We start from the raw sequence: 23431 nt of genomic DNA, 5'->3' as shown, positions 1-23431 counted from the left end.
AAAGGCTGCATATTTATCTTGACCACTGTTCTTGTTAGCTCACCTGAGTTGAAGGCTCAAGTGAGCTTTTCTGATCAAAATTTGTCCGTTTCTGTCGTCAGTGTGGACGTAAACATTTCACATTTTCATTTACTTCTCCAGAACCACTAGGTCAATTTCTACCAAACTTGGCACAAAGCATTCTTGGGTGAAGGGCTTTCAAGTTTGTTCAAATGAAGGGCCATGCCCTCTTAAAAGGGGAGATAATCACAAAAATGCAAAATTAGGGTAGGGTCATTTAAAAATCTTCTTAAAGACCCATCTCATGACCGTACGGTCAGTGAAAATGTAGGCGGAGCCTAATCTAAACAGATGTTATTTACCTGGAGTGGCCAGGGTCTACCAAGGTGTTAATTGCTATATCCCATGGTACTCAAAGAAATACACAGTGGCAGAACATGGCAGAAATCTACCTGTCCATGTTTTTTTTTTATATAGTTTTGATATACACAGGACCTGTCTCAGGGACCTCTGCAGAGTTTCTGTGGTCATAGTGTTTGAATAATGGTTGTATTCCTAAGGGTAGCTGACACACATTCTACACCCACCCCTCTTTCTCTCTCTCTGTCATTGACTCAATGAATAATTTGTGATATAAATATAGAGGTATCATATATTGATGACATAAATTATTTCAATAGGTTACAAGTTTTAAAACTTATTGTGCGAATTATTGTTTGATTTCTGATTGTGTAATTTATAATACATGTACAGGTATATAAAGGGGGAAATTACAATTATATTGAAATTGCATTGTTCAGGGGCCTTTTTAAAAACAATTGAATTACAAGAAAATAGCAGATGTGGACAGGTCATTGCTGTCAAATCTCAGGTATACTGGGCTTCCTCAAGATCTAAAGAATGCCTGTAGATACTGACTGTTATTGTTATCAAAACACCTCTCTGGGGTAGCCCCAGACCACAGTATCTGCAGATGTCACTCCACCTGAGATCTATTGTTAAATGTTTGATTGGCAGGCAGCTTACAATTTGGGGGTGTCAACTTAAAATTGGGTCTTTAAGAACCACTGGGCCAGAGGAGCTGACATTTACATGAAAGCTTCCTAACATAGTACAGATTGAAGTTTATTGAAATCATGGCCCCTTGGGGAGGTTGGGGCCACAATAGGGGATCAAAGTTTTTTCTCAAGAACCACTTAGCCAGAAGAGTTGACATTTACATGAAAGCTTCCTGACATAGTGTAGATTCAAGTTTGTTCAAATCATGGCATCTGGGATAGGTTGGGGCCACAATATGGGATCAAAGTTTTACATACAAATATATAGGGAAAATCTTTAAAAATCTTCTTCTCAAGAACCATTGTGCCAAAGAAGTTGATATTACATGAAAGCTTTCATACATAGTGCAGATTCAAGTTTGTAAAAATCATGGTCTCCAAGGGTAGGTTGGGGCCACAATAGGGACTAAGGTTTTACATGTAAATATATATGAAAAGTCTTCAGATATGGGCCAAGGTGACTCAGGTGAGCGATGTGACCCATGGGCCTCTTGGGTGTTTTTTTTGGTTACACTTTATTTAGATTTAGTGTTGTCCACATGCTGTCAAGTCTTAAAAAGCAAAGGACACATAAATATAGGACTCTAGCAATATACATGTGTGTTAAAATGTTTATTGTGTGAGGCAAGCTGTATCCATGTGTGTTAATATGTCTATTGTGTGAGCCAAGCTGTATCCATGTGTGTTAATATGTCTATTGTGTGAGCCAAGCTGTATCCATGTGTGTTAATATGTCTATTGTGTGAGCCAAGCTGTATCCATGTGTGTTAATATGTCTATTGTGTGAGCCAAGTTGTATCCATGTGTGTTAAAATGTCTATTGTGTGAACCAAGCAGTATCCATGTGTGTTAAAATGCCTATTGTGTGAGCCAAGCTGTATCCATGGGTGTTAATATGTCTATTGTGTGAGCCAAGTTGTATCCATGTGTGTTAAAATGTCTATTGTGTGAACCAAGCAGTATCCATGTGTGTTAAAATGCCTATTGTGTGAGCCAAGCTGTATCCATGGGTGTTAAAATGTCTATTGTGTGAGCCAAGCTGTACCCATGCATGTTAAAATGTCTATTGTGTGAGCCAAGCAATATCCATGTGTGTTAAAATGTCTATTGTGTGAGCCAAGCTGTATCCATGTGTGTTAAAATGCCTATTGTGTGAGCCAAGCTGTATCCATGTGTGTTAAAATGTCTATTCTGTGAGACAAGCTGTATCCATGTGCATGTGTGTATTGTGTGAGTTTGATATCCATGTGCATGTGTGTATTGTGTGAGTTTGATATCCATGTGTATGTGTGTATTATGTGAGTTTGATATCCATGTGTATGTGTGTATTGTGTGAGTTTGATATCCATGTGTATGTGTGTATTGTGTGAGTTTGATATCCATGTGTATGTGTGTATTGTGTGAGTTTGATATCCATGTGCATGTGTGTATTGTGTGATCTGAAGTGTTCACATGTTTATTATTCTATCCACAAAGTCTGTCACTAATTTGAATTATTCCACTGGGTGTGTTAATGACATTAAACCATTCCTTATCATTACAGTAAAACACAGATACAGCAAACACCCATACAATGCATTCTTGCTTATAGCTAGATAAAACGAATCATAATTATCAGTCCCCAGTATTTCGCTATAAACTTGTTTTACTGTACCCCGTGTTATTGATTGGTTCCACTTTAACATTATAATAATGTTCTCAGACTGTCATTAATTATACATATCATATAGTACAATAATTCCTGTTATTTATTTCAACTGTTTTGATAGGACAAAAATAAAGCTAAACGAGAATTTGCACATCAATAAATCCAAAAAGGTATACATATGCGCCTGAAAACAAATAACATAGTGCGGGAAATCATTCAAATTTTTGAAATTGAATAATACAGAGAACGAATTGGAATGACAAGAATCAAACATTCTTTTTGAAGAACTTGTCAATGTGTATACTCCGGGTATGTTACTGACAAACATAACAAAAGTGTTTCTCACTTTTATTCAGTTTGATATCAAATGTCAAGAGTTTACACATCGATAAATTCTTCAGAAAGAATGTTTAATCCTACCTTAAATTCTCTTTTATTACATGCAGTAATAAATAATCTGGAAGACCTATTTTGCATATCAGGGATCCAGGCAGACTTGTGGACGGAGACAATCCGGACTCCGGATCAGGTGGAATACATGTTGTTTCCACGGTTACTAGCATTCGCAGAGAGAGCTTGGCACAAGGCACCGTGGGAACACATCAAAGTGGAAGCTCGGCGGAAACTGAAACAGCAGACAGATTGGGAAATGTTCGCAAACAAAGTGGGTCACAAGGAGCTGAGACGATTGGAGGAAATGGGAGTCACATACCGCTTAGATCCCCCCGGTGCTAGGTAAGAGAGTAATTCTAGAGGAAATGGGGGCCACATGCGTAGTACTTCGTTACTAGCTTGAAAATACGGATGTATATATTTAATTGCTGTTATAGAATTTAGAAATTCATTTCAAAATTAAGGATTATCTCCCTCATGCATAGCTCTTATTCTTGGACGAATTTGGCTCCACTTTTTTGGCACGCTGTTGTAGGCTATATTTATCTCTAAAACTTCATAGTTATTTCAGATTTCAAACATTTCGGTTGAGCATCTGGTGCATCAAAATTGGTACCGTATAAGTTTTACATAGTGTTGAAAAGTCATAGGTTCTAGAGGAAATGGGGGTCACATAGCGCTTAGATCCCCCCACCCCCCGGTGCTAGGTAAGAGAGCAGTTCTAGAGGAAATGGGGGCCACATAACGCTTAGATCCCCCTGGTGTTAGGTACACATGACTGTAAGAAAGCAATTCTAGAGGAAATGGGAGTCACATATCGTTTAGATCCCCTTGGTGTTAGGTAAGAGAGTAATTATAGAAGAAATGGGGGTCACATACCGCTTAACCCCCCCCCCCCCCCCCCCCCCTGGTGTTTGGTAAGAGAGTAATTCTAGAGGAAATGGGAGTCATATACCGCTTAGATCCCCCCGGTGCTAGGTAAGAGAGCAGGTCTAGAGGAATAGGTATCACTTACTGACTATGACACCGGTTGCCGGTAGCTCAGTGGTAGAGCATTCACTTCATAACCGGGGGTATTGCTTGGCATTTAGAAGTGAACTGTATGACATGTATAGCGGAGTTTCCGTGTAGCTACAGACGATGGAAGGTTAACGAAAGCTGACTGCTACGGCCCAGAGCCGTAAGCATAGGTCTAAATTTCTGCTAATTTACCTACCGCTGGTGAAAATTTATCAAATGGATATAAAAAGCACACAAACAACCAATGAATAATCCCAGTATGTCTATTATTGTGATAAAGGTGGAACATACACAATGAGTGTGAATTGGTTACAAGGTTGTGAAGCAAGCTTTGGGCACTGCATATTAAATACAAAAACATTGTGCAAAAATGTCATGAATATTGTGTAATTGAGTCACGTTTAAAGCCACACTGCAACGTCTGTCTTCTGCTTCAACCATTAAATTACAGTAGGATATAATCTGTTGATGATTTTTCAAATACTATTTCAGCCTTGGCTAAAATTTCACATGAAGACAACTATTATTTTAGGTTAAAGTCAACAGGTTGCATGGTTTCCTTTGCTTTAGCAATAAAATTTCACATTGAAGAGTTTTCATTTTTCAAGTTGATCCAATTTGCTTTTAATTAAAACAGATCGAGTTCAAAACATAGCACTAAATGGACCTTCTACATAGAAGAGCTCTTATCTTGAAACTTGTTTAATATTCGGAAAAAAAACATCGCAGCTTCGAAGGATTATCAAAGAAAAAACAATTTGAAAACGTAAATATATAGAGGGTAACCTGATGTGACCTCTGCACCTGCCGGGGTCGACATGTGACCTCTGCCTTTGCTAAAAGGGGAGGGGGCAACATGGTTCCTTGGAAGGCATCTAGTAATGCCGTCTCACTTTCTTTATGATAATTTGAAAGATCTCTTCATTTATGTAATATTCTATATTGCCCTGTGTTGTTTATACCCGGATACATTTAATCCCCACCCCCTTATTTTAGTTGAATTTTCAAAGATACACTAGTTAACCTCAGTACACATTGTATTACAGGTTCAGTAACTCTTTATTCGAGGTTCACATTATTTTACAGGTTCAATAACTCTGTATTCGAGATTCACATTATTTTACAGGTTCAATAACTCTATATTGCATGCACACATTATTTTACAGGTTCAATAACTCTATATTGCATGCACACATTATTTTACAGGTTTACTATCTTTTGATTGGAGGTACACATTATTTTTCAGGTTCAATAACTCTATATTGGAGATAAACTCCATTTTTCCTGGGACCCCTACAGAGTACAGCATGGATAATGGCTTGACATGGAAAAAACATGATCCAGAAATTTCAAATAAACTCGCGCACAGAGGAAAGATTTTCGTCCGATCCTCGTAAGTGTGTATGCTGATTAACTTTGAAGATGGAAGTTTCTATCAATTTGTTTTACAACCATGGCCACTGGGGCCACAATAGGGAGGTGGAAGTTTTAATTAGGAATGTGTAGCAAAAGTTTGAAAAGTCGTATGCATCAAAAAGTAAGAAATTAGATAGAATTTTTTTTATTTCAAAATAACACACATGCATCTTTATAAATTATACAAAATTCTATATTCCTGTATGATTTCCGTTTATTTACACAATTCAATTATTTTGAATGTGTTAATTTTAAAGCTGTAGATGACTAAGGATCGACTATTTTGTAAGGTGGATCGAAAGGAGAATGGGGTGTGGAAGAGAGATGTGTGTTTCATGTTTTAATTAATGTGTTATTGTTTTGTAGATCGTTTGATGGAAAGAGAAAAAGTCGAATGGTATCCGTGGGGGGATTTTGATTCCGGGTTCCGTTCACAGCCATCGTCCATTGTATAAATGACTGTTTATCACAGCCATCGTCCATTGTATAAATGACTGTTTATCCAGTGTGTAGTCAGTGCTTTAAATGGTTTGGGGACATAAGCTGCTACACATGTAGGTACACACATTCCACGGCCGCAGCTTGAGTAGGAGTTAGTGTTTTACAATACTGATAATCGACATATAAACATTGATAAACATCATGAAAGTCTTTAAACACTGATAATCAACATGTCAACACTGAATTACAGCATAAACATGTTAACACTGATAAACATGAAGACATGTAAACATTAATAAACAACTTAAACATGTAAACACTGATAAACAGCATAAACATGACACATGTAAACATTAATAAAAAGCTTAAACATGTAAACACTGATAAACATCATAGACATGAAGACATGCAAACATTAATAAACCGCTTAAACATGTAAACACTGATAAACATCATAAACATGAAGACATGTAAATAGTAATAAACAGCTTAAAATGTGTAAACACTGATGAACATAATGGAGAAATGTAAAAAGATGTAAAGATTGATAAATATCAGAAATACATGTGAAAATTGATAAACATCATAAATACATATTAACATATTTATAAATAGCATGAATACATGTAAAAGTCAATGTGATAAACATGATGAAAATATGTAAACACTGATTAACTTCAAGTCCAGATAAACAGCTTGGAGACCTGTAAACATTGATAAACATCGTGGAGACCTAATAACAATGATAAATGTCCTGGAGACCTGTAAATACTGATAAATGTCATGGAAACATGTAAAATATGCGATTCATGTGAGTGCAACATAATAAAATATAGTGTATGTGTAATGAATGAGATCTTATTGAATTATCCTATTTTGTGAATCAAATTCACATGATGTTGTGTGAAGTGGCTAACCATTGATGGTAATGTGAGCGTGGAAGGAGAGAGGGACTCATACTGTCAGTGTTATATATGTTTTGTGCCTGGTGTATTTTTCATTTATGAACTTCTGTATGAATGCAAAGAGAAGTGTTTGATGCTTGTAATGTTGACACAAAGAGAAGTGTTTGATGCTTGTAATGTTGACAGGAAGTGAAAACTACCATGACACATGTTATGAGTAATTATTGTTTCTGATTGTTATATTTATATTATGTACCTCTGCTGTGTATACATTCCTTCATACATATCACTATACCAAACTGCCTTGTTTTGTTTTTAGAGTAGAAATTTATATTGTATATTGACCACAACTCATTTTCTATACAGCTGGTGAACAATGCTAGAAGACTATGTTTGTGTGAAGATGTCAGTTATTAAATAACCAAAAGCAAATATCTCACAACTGATAATTAGAGAAACTTAAGACAAAACATCACACGGATATTACAAATATCTCACAACTGATAATTAGAGAAACTTAAGACAACATCACACGGATATTACAAATATCTCACAACTGATAATTAGAGAAAGACAAAACATCACACGGATATTACAAATATCTCACAACTGATAATTAGAGAAACTTAAGACAAAACATCACACGGATATTACAGTAGTAATGAATCAGTGCGAGGAATTCATTTAAGGAATGACTTTAATTCTGGGGCAAGTTATAGAGTATAACCTGGTTTGATCAGTTTACGCTTTATAATCCGCGAAGCGGGTTATAAAAAAGCGTAAACTGACCCAAACCAGGTTATTCTCGTATAACTTGCCCCAGAATTAAAGTCATTCCTTATAATTTAATGCAAGAGACAAAGATGCTAACCTTCGTTTATCAAAATGTACATAAACTCGGAAAAATACAAGTCAACCAAGCCGCGCAATGATTTACTTAGCAACAGCGACACGAAGCGTCTAGCTGCGAAGCCAAAGGTCGCCATCTTAGTTCTACGGAGCCTAGCTAACCATTTATCAAACTATTGTATCGAAAGTGAAGTTTATCATGATAGAAAATATGTGTAGACTATCCATGTAATGCTGATTTCGCTGCCCTTTAGAGATAGAGATCGACTTTGAAGTCGCTCATCTCCGACAGATTGAGAAAATACGGGAAATTGCATTGTTTAGGCCTACCCAAAATAAATCTTCAAATATCCGAAAATACAATAATTTACGGCTTTCAACTCTGTGAAAACTTCTACTAAACGAAAACCTACCCTTGTGTGCAATGTTGTCGCTAATAGTAAATCCGACACAAGAAAATATGTAAGCAAGTAATAAATAGCGATCCACATGTCAATGTGTCTGACGTCATGTGATAAAATGTGACGTATGAATTTTTGTTTGCTTTGTTGAAATGAAACAATGCACCCCCCCCCCCCTCCTTTTCCCAAGTGAGAAATGTATTTCAAAATGAACAGGGTAATTCTTACTTGGCAAATCATTAATTCGAATATAATATTTTTGTTTTAATCTATTAATAGTATTATTCGACCATACATACAGAGAAAGATGTTTTTCAAAAGTGATTTGCGTACAAGTAGACCTAGATGCTAATATTGACAACGAGAAAACAACATGTGTATCAAACCGAAGTATCTTCATGTGCACGTTGACTTTCTATTCCATAGAACGCTGAAAACAGTGCTGCGATGTAAATTGAGAGAGAGAGAAAAAAAATAGCTCCGACATCTGGTTGTCAAGGGGATGTGTCCCCATACCAAACCAGGTTATACAAAAATAACTTCCGTTCCTCAATTGGAAATTGACCAATCAGAGACAAGGATACAATAAGAATTAAATTATCATGACGTAACTTTAAAGAAAATGTAGATTCCTGAATAAAATTTGATTGTGGTTCATCCATGACATCCACATTAAATTCTGAAGTTATTTTTTAATATATTTGGGGTGTTGTTTAGTGATTTCGGGAATTTATTTAAAAACTATTTTCATTTTTTCAAAAGACATGAAGGTATGGATTGTGACGGCTGATTCTGGTGTGTAGAGTGTTATGTATGACATATGTTTACATTACACATGTATATACATTCATTCCTATAAGATTCCCCAGCTGTTCAAATAAACGCACTATATGTATCATTAGTTCTGTATCTATCCACCCTTTGTTTAAAACTACGGTGTATTCATGAGATCATGACTATCATTACAGTTTGTAAAGACAACAAAGGCAAAAACACTGGCAATGTAGATTTACCTTAGATATTTTACTTTCTAACAGGGAGTTTATATATGCTTGTATTTTTGGTTGGGTCCATAATGATATTTGCAATGTATAAATAGCTTGTAAGTTTATGTAGTATTTATGTGCCCTATAAAGGAAATTATAGCGATTTTATACATATCATTGCAAGAACTTTAATTATCATGGTAAAGTTTTTTTAATTGTAGCACCGTTTATAGGGCATATTCCATTTATATAAATAATGTATAATATTTTTGTACGAAATGTTTGAAAGCTGAATAATATACCCGAGAATTCTGACCTGTATTGAGAGTGGAGGGTGTGTGCAATAAGATTTTGAATTTGAAAATTTTTAAAGTTATCTCATTTAGTTTTTTTATCATAGTTTGAAAATATCTTTCAGCTAGAAAAAAAATCAAACACCCCTTTAACCAACAATCTGCGCAGCTGCAGTTGACATATTAAGATTTAAATACCCACTATACAATCAAATGTAAAAGGAATATACAAATATTAATGGTGTGTATCCATGTTGAAACAGGAAGTCGGCCATTACTACGAGGTGTTATTCTTCCTTAAGGAATATTGACGATTTGAGGTTTTCTGTAATTTTGAATGTCCCTTGAAGTTCACCATGGCTAAAGAGACGTTTGGGGTACCATGTGTTGACTGACCGACACCCCCCCCCCCCCTTATTTATGATAGTGGAGAAGTGAAATTGTTCCCTTTGCATTCGGTGTAGTATGTAGGGATTGTCTCTGTAAATTTGATTGGTGTCTTGAGTGCCGTGTATGATATTTGAATGTTAACATAAGTTTCCTTTTATTTGGAGTGTTTCCTGAAGTGCCCTGTGATTTTATTTTTGTTAGTAATTCCACTCCAGTTTTTCTTAATTTTTTTTAATGGAAATTTTGTTTTGCTGGAGTTTTGATCTTGAGTTTTAGTATTCATTATAGAACCTTATTGGGACCTGTTAGTGTGTCGGCTGTGGGTTGGATACATTTTGTTATTAAATTACAGGTTATCTGATCCATTGAAAAAAACAAATCGTTTTACCGTGAAATATTATGTCCACGAAAATAAATGGAATCTCAATATGTTTTGATGTGTGTTATTTGTCTGTTGCTGTATCATGATGCATTTACTTTATTCTTATCATGTGAAGCAATGAATAAACGCACTTTAATTCAATACTTGATAGATCTTACATTCGTTAGCTGGTTGGAATTTTTAAATGCTTTTTAGTTTGTTATTATATTGCATTTTCAATTGACGTCTAGCTGGACGCTAATTTTAACTTTATCATCAAAGATAATCGGGAGCTCTTACAAACATTGCTGGTGTAGCATTCAAGATTTTCAACATCCAGGTAATACTTGGTTTGTAATACATTTATTCAAAACGAAACCGAAAGTAAGATACGAGCGAGGTAGCTATGAATTTGATGCAGGCGTAAACACGTGGTTATGAGGGGTTGATAGGGAATGACAGAGTACTAAAAACACCATCCCCTTCTTCCAGTTTAAGAAGAAAAGCGGTAATCAGACTTAGTTGATTAAAAACACCATATTTTGTGACGATTTTTGCTTTGTGAATTTATTATTTATTGTTCAGAAACCTTACAAACATCGATATGAATTCGTTGGAGATTAAATGTGCCTTCTACATAGCAGATTGTGTTCACTCTGTGGGGTATACTTATGAAGAAAGGTGTCCATGGATATGTTGACATTTATGTTTTAAGGTTGATCGATCCTAATGTGATGTCATAGGTTTTTGCAAAAATCTTAATAAATTAAACTTTGCGCATGATAGAAATATATCTTTCAGTGGAATTTTATTCACTGGATATAATAAAAAATCTGGTAAACTATAAATACTGAAAAAGTTTATATTTCCCATAGATAATCCATTAATTATGATGAGAAATATGTTATCAAGGGCAATAACTCCTCTGCTGGAATTTCCTCTGCAGGATGTCTATTATACATTGATTTCCCTAATATCCACAAACAATCTATACATATTTATGAATTAGCCGTTTTTAAAACTGTTGATATTTAAATTTTGTCATTTCAACAGTTTTTATCTATTTTTATTATTCTGTTAGATCGAAAATGTGTGATTTTCTGATGTTGATGTATACTTCTGTTTTTTGTATGTCTGACATCTTTAAAAATGTGGCAACATGTACATTTTCTTTGGTTATTAATTAAATTGAACTATATGGAGTGGAAATTAATAAAGTTTCCCCATTTTTAACCATTAATATTGATAAGTTACATGAGGATGGAGCTACCTTAAATGAAGATCAATCTGAAATTTCAGCGTTAATGTATTTCTCCAAACATACGTATTCAGTTTTCTAATGCACGAAATAAACTGTTTTTATAATTGTCTGAATGTTGGCCTTTCTTTAAAGAAAAAGTAAAATTTCGACTTTCCTAAACTGTATACGATCGTCCTTTCACCCTCGGGTTGGCGCCGATTTAAATTCGCTTAATAATGGAAGAAAGAAAAAGTCAAAATAAATGGTGAAAAATAGTAGGAAGAAAATAATAGTGGTAAAGATATATATTATATTATAGAAATGTATCAATTTTTTTAATATATGAGGGTATACACTGAGACGTTTCACACCAAAGTATGCCTGCGCGCAGTATTGTAGTTCTGAGACACTTCACACCAAGGTATGCCGAGGCGCAGTATTGTAGTTCATATTTTCGTTTTGTTTCTGAAATGAAGTTCTTATGTTTTCATTCTACTTTCATTTCTGTAGGAATCCCCAGTTGTTGAAATAGACAAAGAATATATATCAAGTAGGTTATCTGTAACGTGTTCATGGGGAAATGGCGATCACTACAATTTATACAGAAATCGGGAAGAAAGATGGGTAATGTTAAGATCAATGTATGAGCATACAGTACTGGACTAAATTTGTTGCGTATATATATATTTTTTTCATAATCAAATTAAATATACAATTAATGTCCTTATACCTACATATATAGCAGGGGATACATAAACATTCGTGATGTATAATTAAGGAATAAACCTCATTTTTACCTGTGTTTTACGATGCACAAATAATAGTGTACATATAACCCAGACCTAGCATTGGGCAGGTTACGCAATATGTTTTATTAAAAAACGTAAATCGAGGTAAGCAGATTTATATCTAATTTCGGCTAGGCTAAGTAGATTTATATCTAATCTCGGCTAGGGTAAGTAGATTTATATCTAATCTCGGCTGGGGTAAGTTAGGTTATATCTAATCTCGGCTGGGGTAAGTAGATTTATATCTAATCTCAGCTGGGGTAAGTTAGGTTATATCTAATCTCGGCTGGGGTAAATCAGGTTATATCTCATCTCGGCTGGGGTAAGTCAGGTTATATCTAATCTCGTCTGGGGTAAGTCAGGTTATATCTAATTTCGACTGGGGTAAGTCAGGTTATATCTAATCTCGGCTGGGGTAAGTCAGGTTATATCTAATCTCGGCTAGGGTAAGTAGATTTATATCTAATCTCAGCTGGGGTAAGTTAGGTTATATCTAATCTCGGCTGGGGTAAGTCAGGTTATATCTAATCTCGGCTTGGGTAAGTCAGGTTATATCTAATCTCGGCTGGGGTAAAGCAAAGGGATCCATCTTGGTACTACTATTCAATTTCTTATAATCTACGCACTTTCGAAGTTCATTGTTCTTTTCACTATGACTATGCTGCTAGAGAATGGAGATTTTGATGTTGGAATGATACCAGCATTGAGGAGCACTTGTTAGTGATCACGCATCTCCGTGGATTCTGTCACAAATAATACGTGGGCGCAATTTCTGTAACCATGGTGTATTTAATGTAGACGCAAACACAATTGATTTTTCATGAGGTTCTATATTTGTGATCTTGAAGATGAATACATATATATACATCCTACAAAACACAACAACATATATCAATTACGGTATTAACATAAATTAATTATCATATTAATCTAGAAGTAAAACTTACAAGGTACCAATTTTAATGCACCGGATGCGTATTTCGTCAAATAATGTCTCTTCGGTGATGCTCAAGCCAAAATATTTGAAATCCGAAATAGCAATAAACTTGTAAAAACTAGAAAGAAAGACAGGAGTCAAATTCGTCTAAGGATCAGAGCTATGCGTGAGGGAGACAATCCGTAAATTTGAAATGAAGTTCTAAATTTTATCACAGCAATTAAGTATATTCATCCGTATTTTCAAGCTCTTCCATTTATCATAAGGAATACATTACACTGCATTCGCTGGTGTAGCATAGCTTCTTAAAAGAGTAGAGATTGTTTTCATGAAAAAAATTGTCTCCCCATCTTCCCAAATTGGAAGTGCTCTAAATGAAACCTCCTCCCCTTAATGCACGACATAGTATGGAGAAGAAAGTATTAGCAGGAACATAGACATTATGAACTATATGCCGCATAGAAGTGTTCACAAACTATTTTACACCCTCCACCCCTCAGATCCACAATAACTTTAAAAAAAACAATTGCCACAAGAACTGTATCTGCACATTAAGTTCCCCTGGATAAATTGCAGAGCTTGATCTTGTATCTCTATCTGTGATAAAAGATATTCGTATAACTCATGGTAATCTAATTAAGAGTAGACTTGTAAATCCGCTCCTCTGCAATAAGCTTCAATAGAAGATCGAACATCTCCCCGTACGAGGTCACCTCAGCAGAACCAAAGGTGTTGATCAATCAGAATGTCGACTAGAAAATCTGCGGTACGCTCACGTTTAATTAATTGAATAAAAAAACAAAAGCACTGTCCATTCTTCATCAATCATGTTTAATTTTTTTTTTAAATTCAGCCCATGCATGTTATTTACCTATTCAGCTAAAATATCGATGCCATTTTAAAATGACATTTGCCTTATAACTTATATCCTGAAAAAGTGTGGAATGGAGTTTCGTTCAGAATATATCCATGTCCGGATTGTTTTCTGACCCACACCTCGTCCGCTTTGCGCAAACTCAAACACACAAGGTTTGTTCCGGTTTGATAGAGGGTGAAAGGATAACTAGAGTCGAACCCGTTGCTTCTGGCCATTGTTCTCACCTGACTTTTGCCATTCAGCACGATATCTGTCGATATGTGTCCGTTATCCCAAGATACAACGGAAGTGTAGAAGACATAGAGGCCTTCCGAGGGTGCAGTGAACTTTCCTGATTTAGAATTATAGGCTCCGCCAATGTTGGTGATAATATTCGGAAATATGATGTCGATTCTATAATGATTTACACCAGGTGAGGTGCTCACTGAGGCTGTAAAGGCTATTTTGGATTGAAATCCTGCAAAATACAACGGAATAGTATCATTAATTCCGCGCTACATGCAGTATAAATGCTGTCTGACGAGCTTTATAATCATTGTTAGGAGCAAGATATAGGACTCAGGGCGATTGTGACCAATCGACAAGGGATGCTTACTCCTCCTATGCACCTGATCTCATATCTGGTAAATCCAGGGGTCCGTGTTTGCATTCTTGTCTGTATTTCTTATAGGAGTTGTGAGATTGAACGGTTACAATGATCCGCGGGTTTCTGAATACCACAAGTACTCACTAAACACAAATAACAAACCCTCACCGTTTTGTCAGCAAAAAATAAATAAAACTAGACACGATCTCGTTGCGAGCAACGAGTAGGTCTTCCGTCCGATTTGTTGATGCACTCGGAGTTAAAAAAAAAAAAAAAGACAAATGAGTCCCAATTTAGTTTCCGACTTTAAGACACTTTAGATATAATCAATTTTTCATATCATAAGCTTCTGAAGCAAAGTTGCGGTGAAATTCGTTTGAAATTCGACTCTCCAGGCGAGCCATAAGGCCCGCGGGCCTATTTCTTGATGTCATTTGTTAGCCCTCTATAAACTCAACAACTTTAGTTCTATATGTCTTTACAAAATATTTACCTGTAAAAAGTTATTGAGATCGACCGATATCGACAAAAAATCGACTCTACAGGCGAGCCATTAGGACCATAGACCTATTTCTTGATATCAATCGATAGATCTCGATAAACTGAACAACTTTTGTTCAATATGTCCTTACAAAATATTTACCAGTTACAAGTTTTTGAAATCGACTGATATCGACAAAAATCGACTCTACAGGCGAGCCATGAGGCTCACAGACCCATTTTTTGATATTGATCGATAGGTTATGACACATTGAACAACTTTTGTTCAATAATGCTTTTCAAAAAATATGTCGTTTTAAAGATATGAGGCGTCAAATATTTACGATTTTGGCCCTTAAAATCTCTAATTACGTAACATATGACCTACTTTTTGATTTGATAAGATCAAGCTCGTTGAGATGAACATTTCCGCTTCTACAACTTATTATAAAATATTAATAGTTTCTGAGATATTCTCAAAAACATTTGGACCCTTCTGAACCCCTAATTTAAAGGGCCAGCCCGTTTTGCTTGATATCGTAAGAAAGGCCTTGTCATTTGAAACATTTTTTGCTCAACAATTATTTAGAAATTCTTTACCGTTCTCGAGTTATCTCTACAAGAAATATTTAGGGGCCAAACTGTAGCTCCCTAACGGGGCCACATAGGGAAAAAACGAAATGTACATATTGTTTAGATTATCATTCTGAACAACTTTTGTTCAATAATGCTTTTCAAAATATTTGTCGTTTTCAAGATATGAGGCGTCAATTATTTATGATTTTGGCCCTTAAAATCCCTTATTACGTAACATATGACCTACTTTTTGATTTGATAAGAACAAGCTCGTTTAGATGAACATTTCCGCTTCAATGACTTATTACAAAATATTAATAGTTTCTGAGATATTCTCATAAACCTTTGGACCCTTCTGGGCCCCTAATTTAAAGGGTCAGCCCCTTTTGCTTGATATCGTAAGAAAGGTCATGACATTTCCAACATTTTTTGTTCAACAAGTATTTAGAAATTCTTGACCGTTCTCGAGTTATTTCTAGAAGTAATTTTTAGGGGCCAAACTGTAGCTCCCTAACGGGGCCACATAGGGTAAAAACGAAATATGCATATTGTTCAGATCATCATTCTGAACAACTTTTGTTCTTTATTGCTTTTCAAAATATTTGTCGTTTTCGAGATACAAGGGGTAAAAAATTTATGGTTTTGGCCCTTAAAATCCCTTATTACGTAACATATGACCTAAATTTTTATCTGAATAGATTTGGATAGTTGAGATGAACATTTTTTGTTCTTTGACTTATACCAAAATATTAACGATTTTTGAGATATTTGATCTAGACTTTGAGCCCTTCTAGATCCCTAATTTAAGGGGCTACCCCTAAATCTTGATATTTTCGAAAAGATCTTGTAAATGTGCACAACTTTTGTTCTACATGTCTTAACAGGATATTTGCAAGAAAAAAGATATTGGAGATGAAAGGTCAAAAATCGCCGAAATCGGCGAAAAATTTTGGCATCCATTTTTTCAGGTCCAGGCGAGCGTTTAGGCAAATCGCCTCCGGTAAAATCGAATCCCCCACAAATCTTCTAAAATGTTTACTCTATCTTGTGTAGACATTTCAAGACTCTAGCTTCAAAACTAACGGAGGAGATGTGTGGACAACAAGGCCCTTCAAAAAGTCACTAAAAGAGAGGTAACTCCTAACCGGAAGTGACGTCAAGCACGAAATTTTGCAAGCAAAGTCTCGTCACCAAAAGACATCTTTCCTGAAAATTTCGTGAAAATAGATCGAGAAATGGCTGAGAAAAACGCGTGTACTACCAAGGAAAATAATAATAATAATAATAATAATAAAAATAATAATAATAATGAAGAAGAAGAACGCGAACAATAATAGTAAGGTCTTCCGCAGGAGACGGAAGACCTTAATAATAATGAAGAAGAAGAACGCGAACAATAATAGTAAGGTCTTCCGCAGGAGACGGAAGACCTTAATAATAATAATAGTAATGAAGAAGAAGAACGCGAACAATAATAGTAAGGTCTTCCGCAGGAGACGGAAGACCTTAATGAAGAAGAAGAACGCGAACAATAATAGTAAGGTCTTCCGCAGGAGACGGAAGACCTTAATGAAGAAAGAAGAGAAACAATGTACTCCGTTTCGGAAGCTGCCATGACGTCACGAAACGACCTTATTAAATTTGTAACTTTAAAGGGAGATGATCGGCCGTATATTTCTGAACCGTTGAATAACAGAAATAAGTTTAGTATTTTATTGAATGATGCAGGATAACATCTCTGATCTCCAAGTGTTGCTTGAAATATAAAATCCTAGAGCTGCTAACGCCCCGGTTCTTATTCAAAATCCTAGAGTTGTTAACCCCCCCCCCCCCCACCCCCACGGTTCTTATTTTTCAAAAGAACATTTCTCGACTTACGATGTTTTCCTGCTACATCCACGAAAAAGAGAAATTTATTTCTTAAACAAGCTCTACTGAAATAATTCATTTGTTTTTGAGACGAGATTAAAGTTTGTACATACCGACATTATACCGGAGTTGTTTGATTTCCTGTTTCAGAGCTTGGTTTTCTTCCTTTAGTTTTCTGACACCATCCTGAAGTAAAACAATGTCGTTATTCGAGTCATAACCACAACCATCACCAGGGGAGAGCGGTTGTGATTGTACCATTGGCGTGCTCTGGATAAAAGTCAAACCAAAGACTAACGCAATTCCGAATATCATTACTCGTGATATTGCTGTCAGGATGGTCATTGTCATATAAATGTATTTTGCTTTCACAAGTAGTGTACATATTCTTATATCATATCCGATTTTTGATAAGACGGTTCAGTTCCTTCCCTGTTAGACGGATAGTTTCTACTCAAGGACGTCTTATATCCGTTTTAAAGGAGAAGCGATTTGAACTGAACATTTTCAAATTCTATTTTCCCACTTTTAATGTTTAGAATACTTAACTAAGGTATTTCTAACGTTCAGTAAAATCTTGAATTCCAGTTGTCGTCTAGAGATACATAGTTTATCGTTTAAAGCAGAGTTTTGCAATTCACAAGTTAATTCTGAACACAATGAAATACTTTCTAGCGTTTTGGCACATTTCTTTCTGTTTTAAACATGCTATTTTCTATTATGCAGTACATATGTACATAAAGAAAACATGTCGCGAGCCTTGTTCACATAACAAAGAATGGTGAGTGCTGTTTCTCACTTGTAACTCAACAACTGATATTCAAACTTTGTTTGGCCTTTAAAAATATCTTAGTTAAGCATTGTAAACAATAAAAAATGGAAAAATAATGAAAATTTTAAAATTTCAACTCAAATCGATTACATGGCCCTTTGAATATTATCAAGTAAATATAATCAGACTTAATAATCACAATATTGAACTATAAACATCATACATAATCGAGGGGAAAGGGAACTCAAAGGCAATTATTTTTGATAGTACTAATTAGGAATTAAAAGAATATGCGCCCCTAGGCCTTACGATCTAAGATATTGGATTCTGGGGAAACGTTTTGAGGCAGTTTTAGCTGAGGAAGGGATTTTGAAGATCAGACGAAACCCCACTCTTATTTCCTTTTCAAGAATTTCAGACAATTCAGCTTTGAACTTCTCCTTGAATCCCCTTTCTGAAAAACCCTGATACATGTAATGGATATCTATGGCATGAATGCCTAAACTACAGACGCTCGTTTCATTGACTTAATTTGGTAAGTGATGCTATTCAATAACACAGTAGGTCACCGCAACAATCTTTATCGTCGTCGCAAGTTACATTTCAGCCATGGCTTGTGGTACGTTTTAGCAGTAGTTTGTGGTACTTTTAGCCGTGATTTGCGGTACGTTTTAGCCGTGGTTTCTGATACGTTTTAGCCGTGGTTTTCGGTACGTTTGAGCCGTGGTTTGCGGTACGTTTCAGTCGTGGTTTGCAACATGTTTCATCTGTGATTTGCGATGAAACGTGAAGATAACGAACAGTGATCAATCTCATAACTCCTAGAAGCAGAACAAAATAGATATTTGGGCAAAGACGGACCACTGAACAAACCAGAGGTTGAATCATGTACCCAGGAGGAGAAAACATTCCCACTGTCGACCGCTGTGAGCCCTATATCTATTCAGGTAAATGGAGTTATCCGTAGTCAAAATCAGTGTGCCAAGAATGGTCTAACAATCGCTGTGAAACTTTGACCCAATGATACATTGTATTGGCAAACTGTATCGTTATAACGATCATATAATTTGCGAAATGCTGACTTTCAACAAGACTGTTGAAACCCTTATACCATCAATAATCAGTAGCCTGCCTCGACATAAAAACTGACCATACGCAAAACAAGCTCTTGTGAATCGAATCAGTTGAGAGATATAAACACCATATGCCGCTGATAATGGAATATTGCTACATAGATATGAGAAGTTGACGATTGAGAAGCTGAAATAATTCCGTTTGTCATAAAGTTCAGTTGTTAGTTTGCCGTTATTATTTACTTACAATAAAATATCTTAGAATGAAGCAGATGTGAAAGATTCTATGGTGTCTTTTATTTCGAGTTCACAGGGATATATCAAATCGCCATATGAATTAAAGTTATTGTTGCTAATAGATAAAACGTCGGCGATATATCTCAATATCAAATTGAAGGTCACAGCAAGATATTTTCTTCTCATGTAGAAGGTTTTAGATAAATTATGTTTCATATGAATAGAAAAACAGGTCAGCTAACACAGGAGCACAGTTCATGATCATGGGAATTCCCCCAGACTATTGGAAGACCTGATCACTAAAGACCACGAAGATATTGTCAATGAGAAACTCCAGGATATTTTCTAATTCAACTTTAAGTACTTGTGCATGGAATCAGAGTTTCAATTTTTTGGATGACTGATCACTACATATGAATATTTCCGTTTTCTATTTTTGTTGAAGAAGCAACTGTTTATGATGTCAAAAAGTATAGTGTTTAATTACTAAACCGGAGTACCATGAGGAATCCCACATGTCCGAGCGGGCGACTGCCGTACCCTCTCACATACAACCACTGCCGATCACGGGGATCGAATTCGGGTCGCAGCGGTGAAAAGCGAGAGCGCTACCTCTGCATTACCCGGACATCCTGTAAGTTTGAAGTTTCTCCTTCACAGCTGTTAATATTTTCGTGAGAAGCAAAGATGGGGATTTGGTAGAGCACTTACTGAACCCAGCAATGTATCTTTGTAAGGGGTTGTATGTAGTTTAGGAATTCAGTATAGGTACAGTAACTCATATTCATTCGACCCATTGACTGAGATATTAAATGTGTATGGTTTTGAAGAATTTCATCTTTTGAAAGAGCAGTTGGAGTATAAGTACGATTGCCAAAAGCTGGATGAAATAGTAGAAGTATGTTTGTAGGAAATACTGGGTGAAAACTTGAACTTGAAATAAGTTGGAATACACGACTGGACTCTTTTATGACGAACAATGTTGCTTATATTGACGGATTATATTCCTTGGTTTGTAAGTTTGAGCTTCAGGAACTGGCGGTATGCTTTGAAAGAATTTCATCCATGACCCATGGTGGTTTAAAGTGCCTGTGATATCAGCCGTGGTTTGCGATACGCTTCAGCTTGTGGTACGTTTTAGCCGTGGTTTGCGGTACCTTTAAGTCGTGGTGTGTTGTACATTTCAGCCGCGATTTGTTGTACATTTCAGCCGTGGTGTGTTGTACGTTTCAGCCGTAGATTGTACATTTGCGACGATGCAATCCCACTATACTTATGATTTTCTGCAATTTAGCATCTAACAAACACTTTAATTTTTACGGGAAACCCCTTTTAGTGCCTCCTGTATGTTTATCTACCTCAGCCCTCCATAACATTGACATTGACCTTCGAATTAAATGCTCCATTGTGTATACTCAAAATTGAATGGTTGTATCCAGCGTTATATCTTAATAATCATTTATAATCGTCTTGATTTCTTCGTGACGTATATGATATACATTTGTTTTGATATTGTCTTTTCAATGACGTAATTGAATTTTAGGTGGGTTTATGTTTTCTAAATATAAATGAAGAAAATGAACGGCGAAAACCAATTTACAGGAAAGAAGGCGTTGTACAGAAGCGGTAACATTCCCTAATCGGAGCTTTGTGCCTGGTGTTTAAACACCAGTGACGTAGAACTTACCTTCATTCCTATTTAAACTCGTATTGCGCATATGCCATTTACATACTTGTGGGATTCCCCCAGTACTAAGGGCAGTCTAAAATATTTGATGTATCCGTACGTAGTCTAAACATAATTTTTGAAATCGTCAAAATGAAATTGTTTTAATTTTCTGAGTATTAGACACAATGTATAGGGTTACGAATGTAGCACATATTCAATATTCTATAATGCTACAGTCTAAAAGCTCTTATACTCGTATGCATTATTTTTTACAATCATTTGTAGATAACTCTGGCCACAAAACAAAATATGGGAAGTTTAATACGCATTAATAGAGTTCAACAAAGTTCCAAGTACATGTACCTGAAAACATTGATTTCCATAGCAATGTTCTACTGGAATACATATTTTCTTATCCATTCAAGCTGTTTAACAGTTATTTACCTTGTTTGACATTTTTTCTTTCAAAGCTTATAAAACGTAAGACTTCTCGTTAACAGCCTTGACTTTTAAAACACAGGTATCACATGCTGTGTTTGTTGCCACTCTTTCACAAAGTAGTGTGAATTTTATTTCAAACTCGGCACATTGTAAATTTACAAAAACAAATGCCCTCGTGAAAGAAAATTTCAAAGCGACAGTTTTTTTTAGCGGAAAACTCGAAGAACATGTTAATGCTCAATTCATTTTGTTTCACGGAGACAGTTTTTCTGAAATTCGGGGATACCCCTTTCTTTTAACGATGAAAATGATAGAAATCGCCTATTGTTTGATTTAAACTCAAATTATTTTGGCTAATTCTTGTTAATACACGTCTATTAAATTTACTTTCAAAAATATTTGAATCAAGACATAAGTTCAAATTGATTTTATCATATATTTGAATATCTTTATTTTATCGATATATCATGCAACACCTTTAGGGAAATTAATATAAAACGTTCAACATCTTCTTTTCTGTGTTGAAGTTTTTCAGCAAGTGGTAGGGGATATAATCAAATGTTGCATACCAACCAATCAAAAATTTCATTCATCACCTGACAGGATATGTATTCTATAAGAAGTATGTGTATCAGGAAAACTATGGGCCATTTACCCCCCCCCCCTTCCTCTCACGGACATCACGGTTCGTAGTGAAGTGCCTTAGGGATTGGTTTTCCTCTGCGTGAAAAGCACAATTATATCCTGCGTAGGAATGGTTCTATTCAAACGACGTTTGGTCACGGTAGTGCTGCTTACGATTTCTTCCATTGTGTAGCACGTGTATGGTGATGATGTGACAAAAGTGTTATGTCAATTAAAACAGCAATCCTATCAGAAACATAAAGGGACATGGACAACAATCACCAGCATGTATCTGACATGAACCCAACATGTACCTCGGAGATGTACCTGACATGCATCCAACATGTACCCAACATGTAATCCCAACATGTACCCCCAACTTGTACCCCCTACCTGTACCACACATGTACCCAACATGTACTCCTAACAGGTCCCTCACATGTACCCAACATGTTTTTCATGCGTGTGCTTCATCCTAACTTCAGTCCGTACGTTTGTTTGTTTGTCATTTCTTCAAGAATTGTTCATCCATATTGAGACGTCATCAGCTGTAGATGAAGTATAACCAAGGATGAGTTCAGGGGAAGAAAAGAAAAAAATATATTAGTCCGGGTCCGTTTTTATTGTAGATCTGGTTTTAAATAGTCTTTACAAAACGCCCATCCATAATCGTTCTAGATTGTCACTTAAGGCTTAGTGAATACAATTGATTGTCTTGAAGTAATTTTTGATAGACCTCTTAAAACGATGTACATGTACTAACATGATTTATGTATTGTTTCCGCATTTTGAGCTCTATATATATATTTTAAATGTTCATGATGGTGTATATTCGGTTTGAATTACTTTCAGGTTATTTTCCTACTTGATATACATTTATTTTTGGCAACAATAATGCAAAAATAAATGAAATATACATCTGTCCCCAGCAATGAAATACACCAATTCTTCAATGCATTCCCATCAACATAATTCTTTCCCAGACACGTTCTAGACAGGCATATACGGCATGTTTGTTGATGTGTTTCCATCGAGTAGCGCAGAGTCAATGATTATTGTTCTTGGAATACAATTGACCACGGCGGGGGCATATACATTGTG

At 35.7% G+C, this 23431-nt stretch overlaps 2 protein-coding genes across 3 annotated transcripts in view; one reads left to right on the top strand and one right to left on the bottom strand.

The window, feature by feature from the left end:
- LOC125661939 (beta-hexosaminidase-like) overlaps positions 1-11529 on the top strand; it is a 36796-nt gene extending 25267 nt beyond the window's left edge. For both annotated transcript variants that reach the window (XM_048894108.2, XM_048894107.2), the window contains exons 10-12: positions 3189-3441; positions 5366-5512; positions 5902-11529. In XM_048894108.2, the coding sequence (XP_048750065.2) occupies positions 3189-3441; positions 5366-5512; positions 5902-5953 (452 nt within the window). In that variant the 3' untranslated portion in view covers positions 5954-11529. The remainder of the gene's footprint in view (positions 1-3188; positions 3442-5365; positions 5513-5901) is intronic.
- Positions 11530-13936: 2407 nt separating this feature from the next.
- On the bottom strand, positions 13937-18062 carry LOC125661968 (complement C1q-like protein 4). Its single transcript, XM_048894151.2, has 2 exons — positions 17628-18062; positions 13937-14460 (listed from the first exon to the last, which is right to left on the bottom strand). Exons 1-2 carry the CDS (start codon positions 17863-17865, stop codon positions 14042-14044), a joined length of 657 nt encoding a protein of 218 aa, XP_048750108.1. The 5' UTR covers positions 17866-18062; the 3' UTR covers positions 13937-14041.
- Positions 18063-23431: the final 5369 nt, after the last annotated feature.

Source organism: Ostrea edulis, chromosome 8, assembly GCF_947568905.1.
Source record: "Ostrea edulis chromosome 8, xbOstEdul1.1, whole genome shotgun sequence".
NCBI classification, from domain to species: Eukaryota; Metazoa; Mollusca; class Bivalvia; order Ostreida; family Ostreidae; genus Ostrea; species Ostrea edulis.
The sequence above is the reverse complement of the archived record's forward strand: the minus strand, read 5'-3'. Positions and strand labels throughout refer to the sequence as shown.

Coding starts and splice junctions, on each gene's coding strand:
- LOC125661968 (XM_048894151.2), bottom strand. CDS start 17,865: ATGACAATGACCATCCTGACAGCAATATCACGAGTAATGATATTCGGA. Junction 14,461..17,627: donor ACAACTCCGGTATAATGTCG/GTATGTACAAAC, acceptor TGTATTTTGCAG/GATTTCAATCCAAAATAGCC.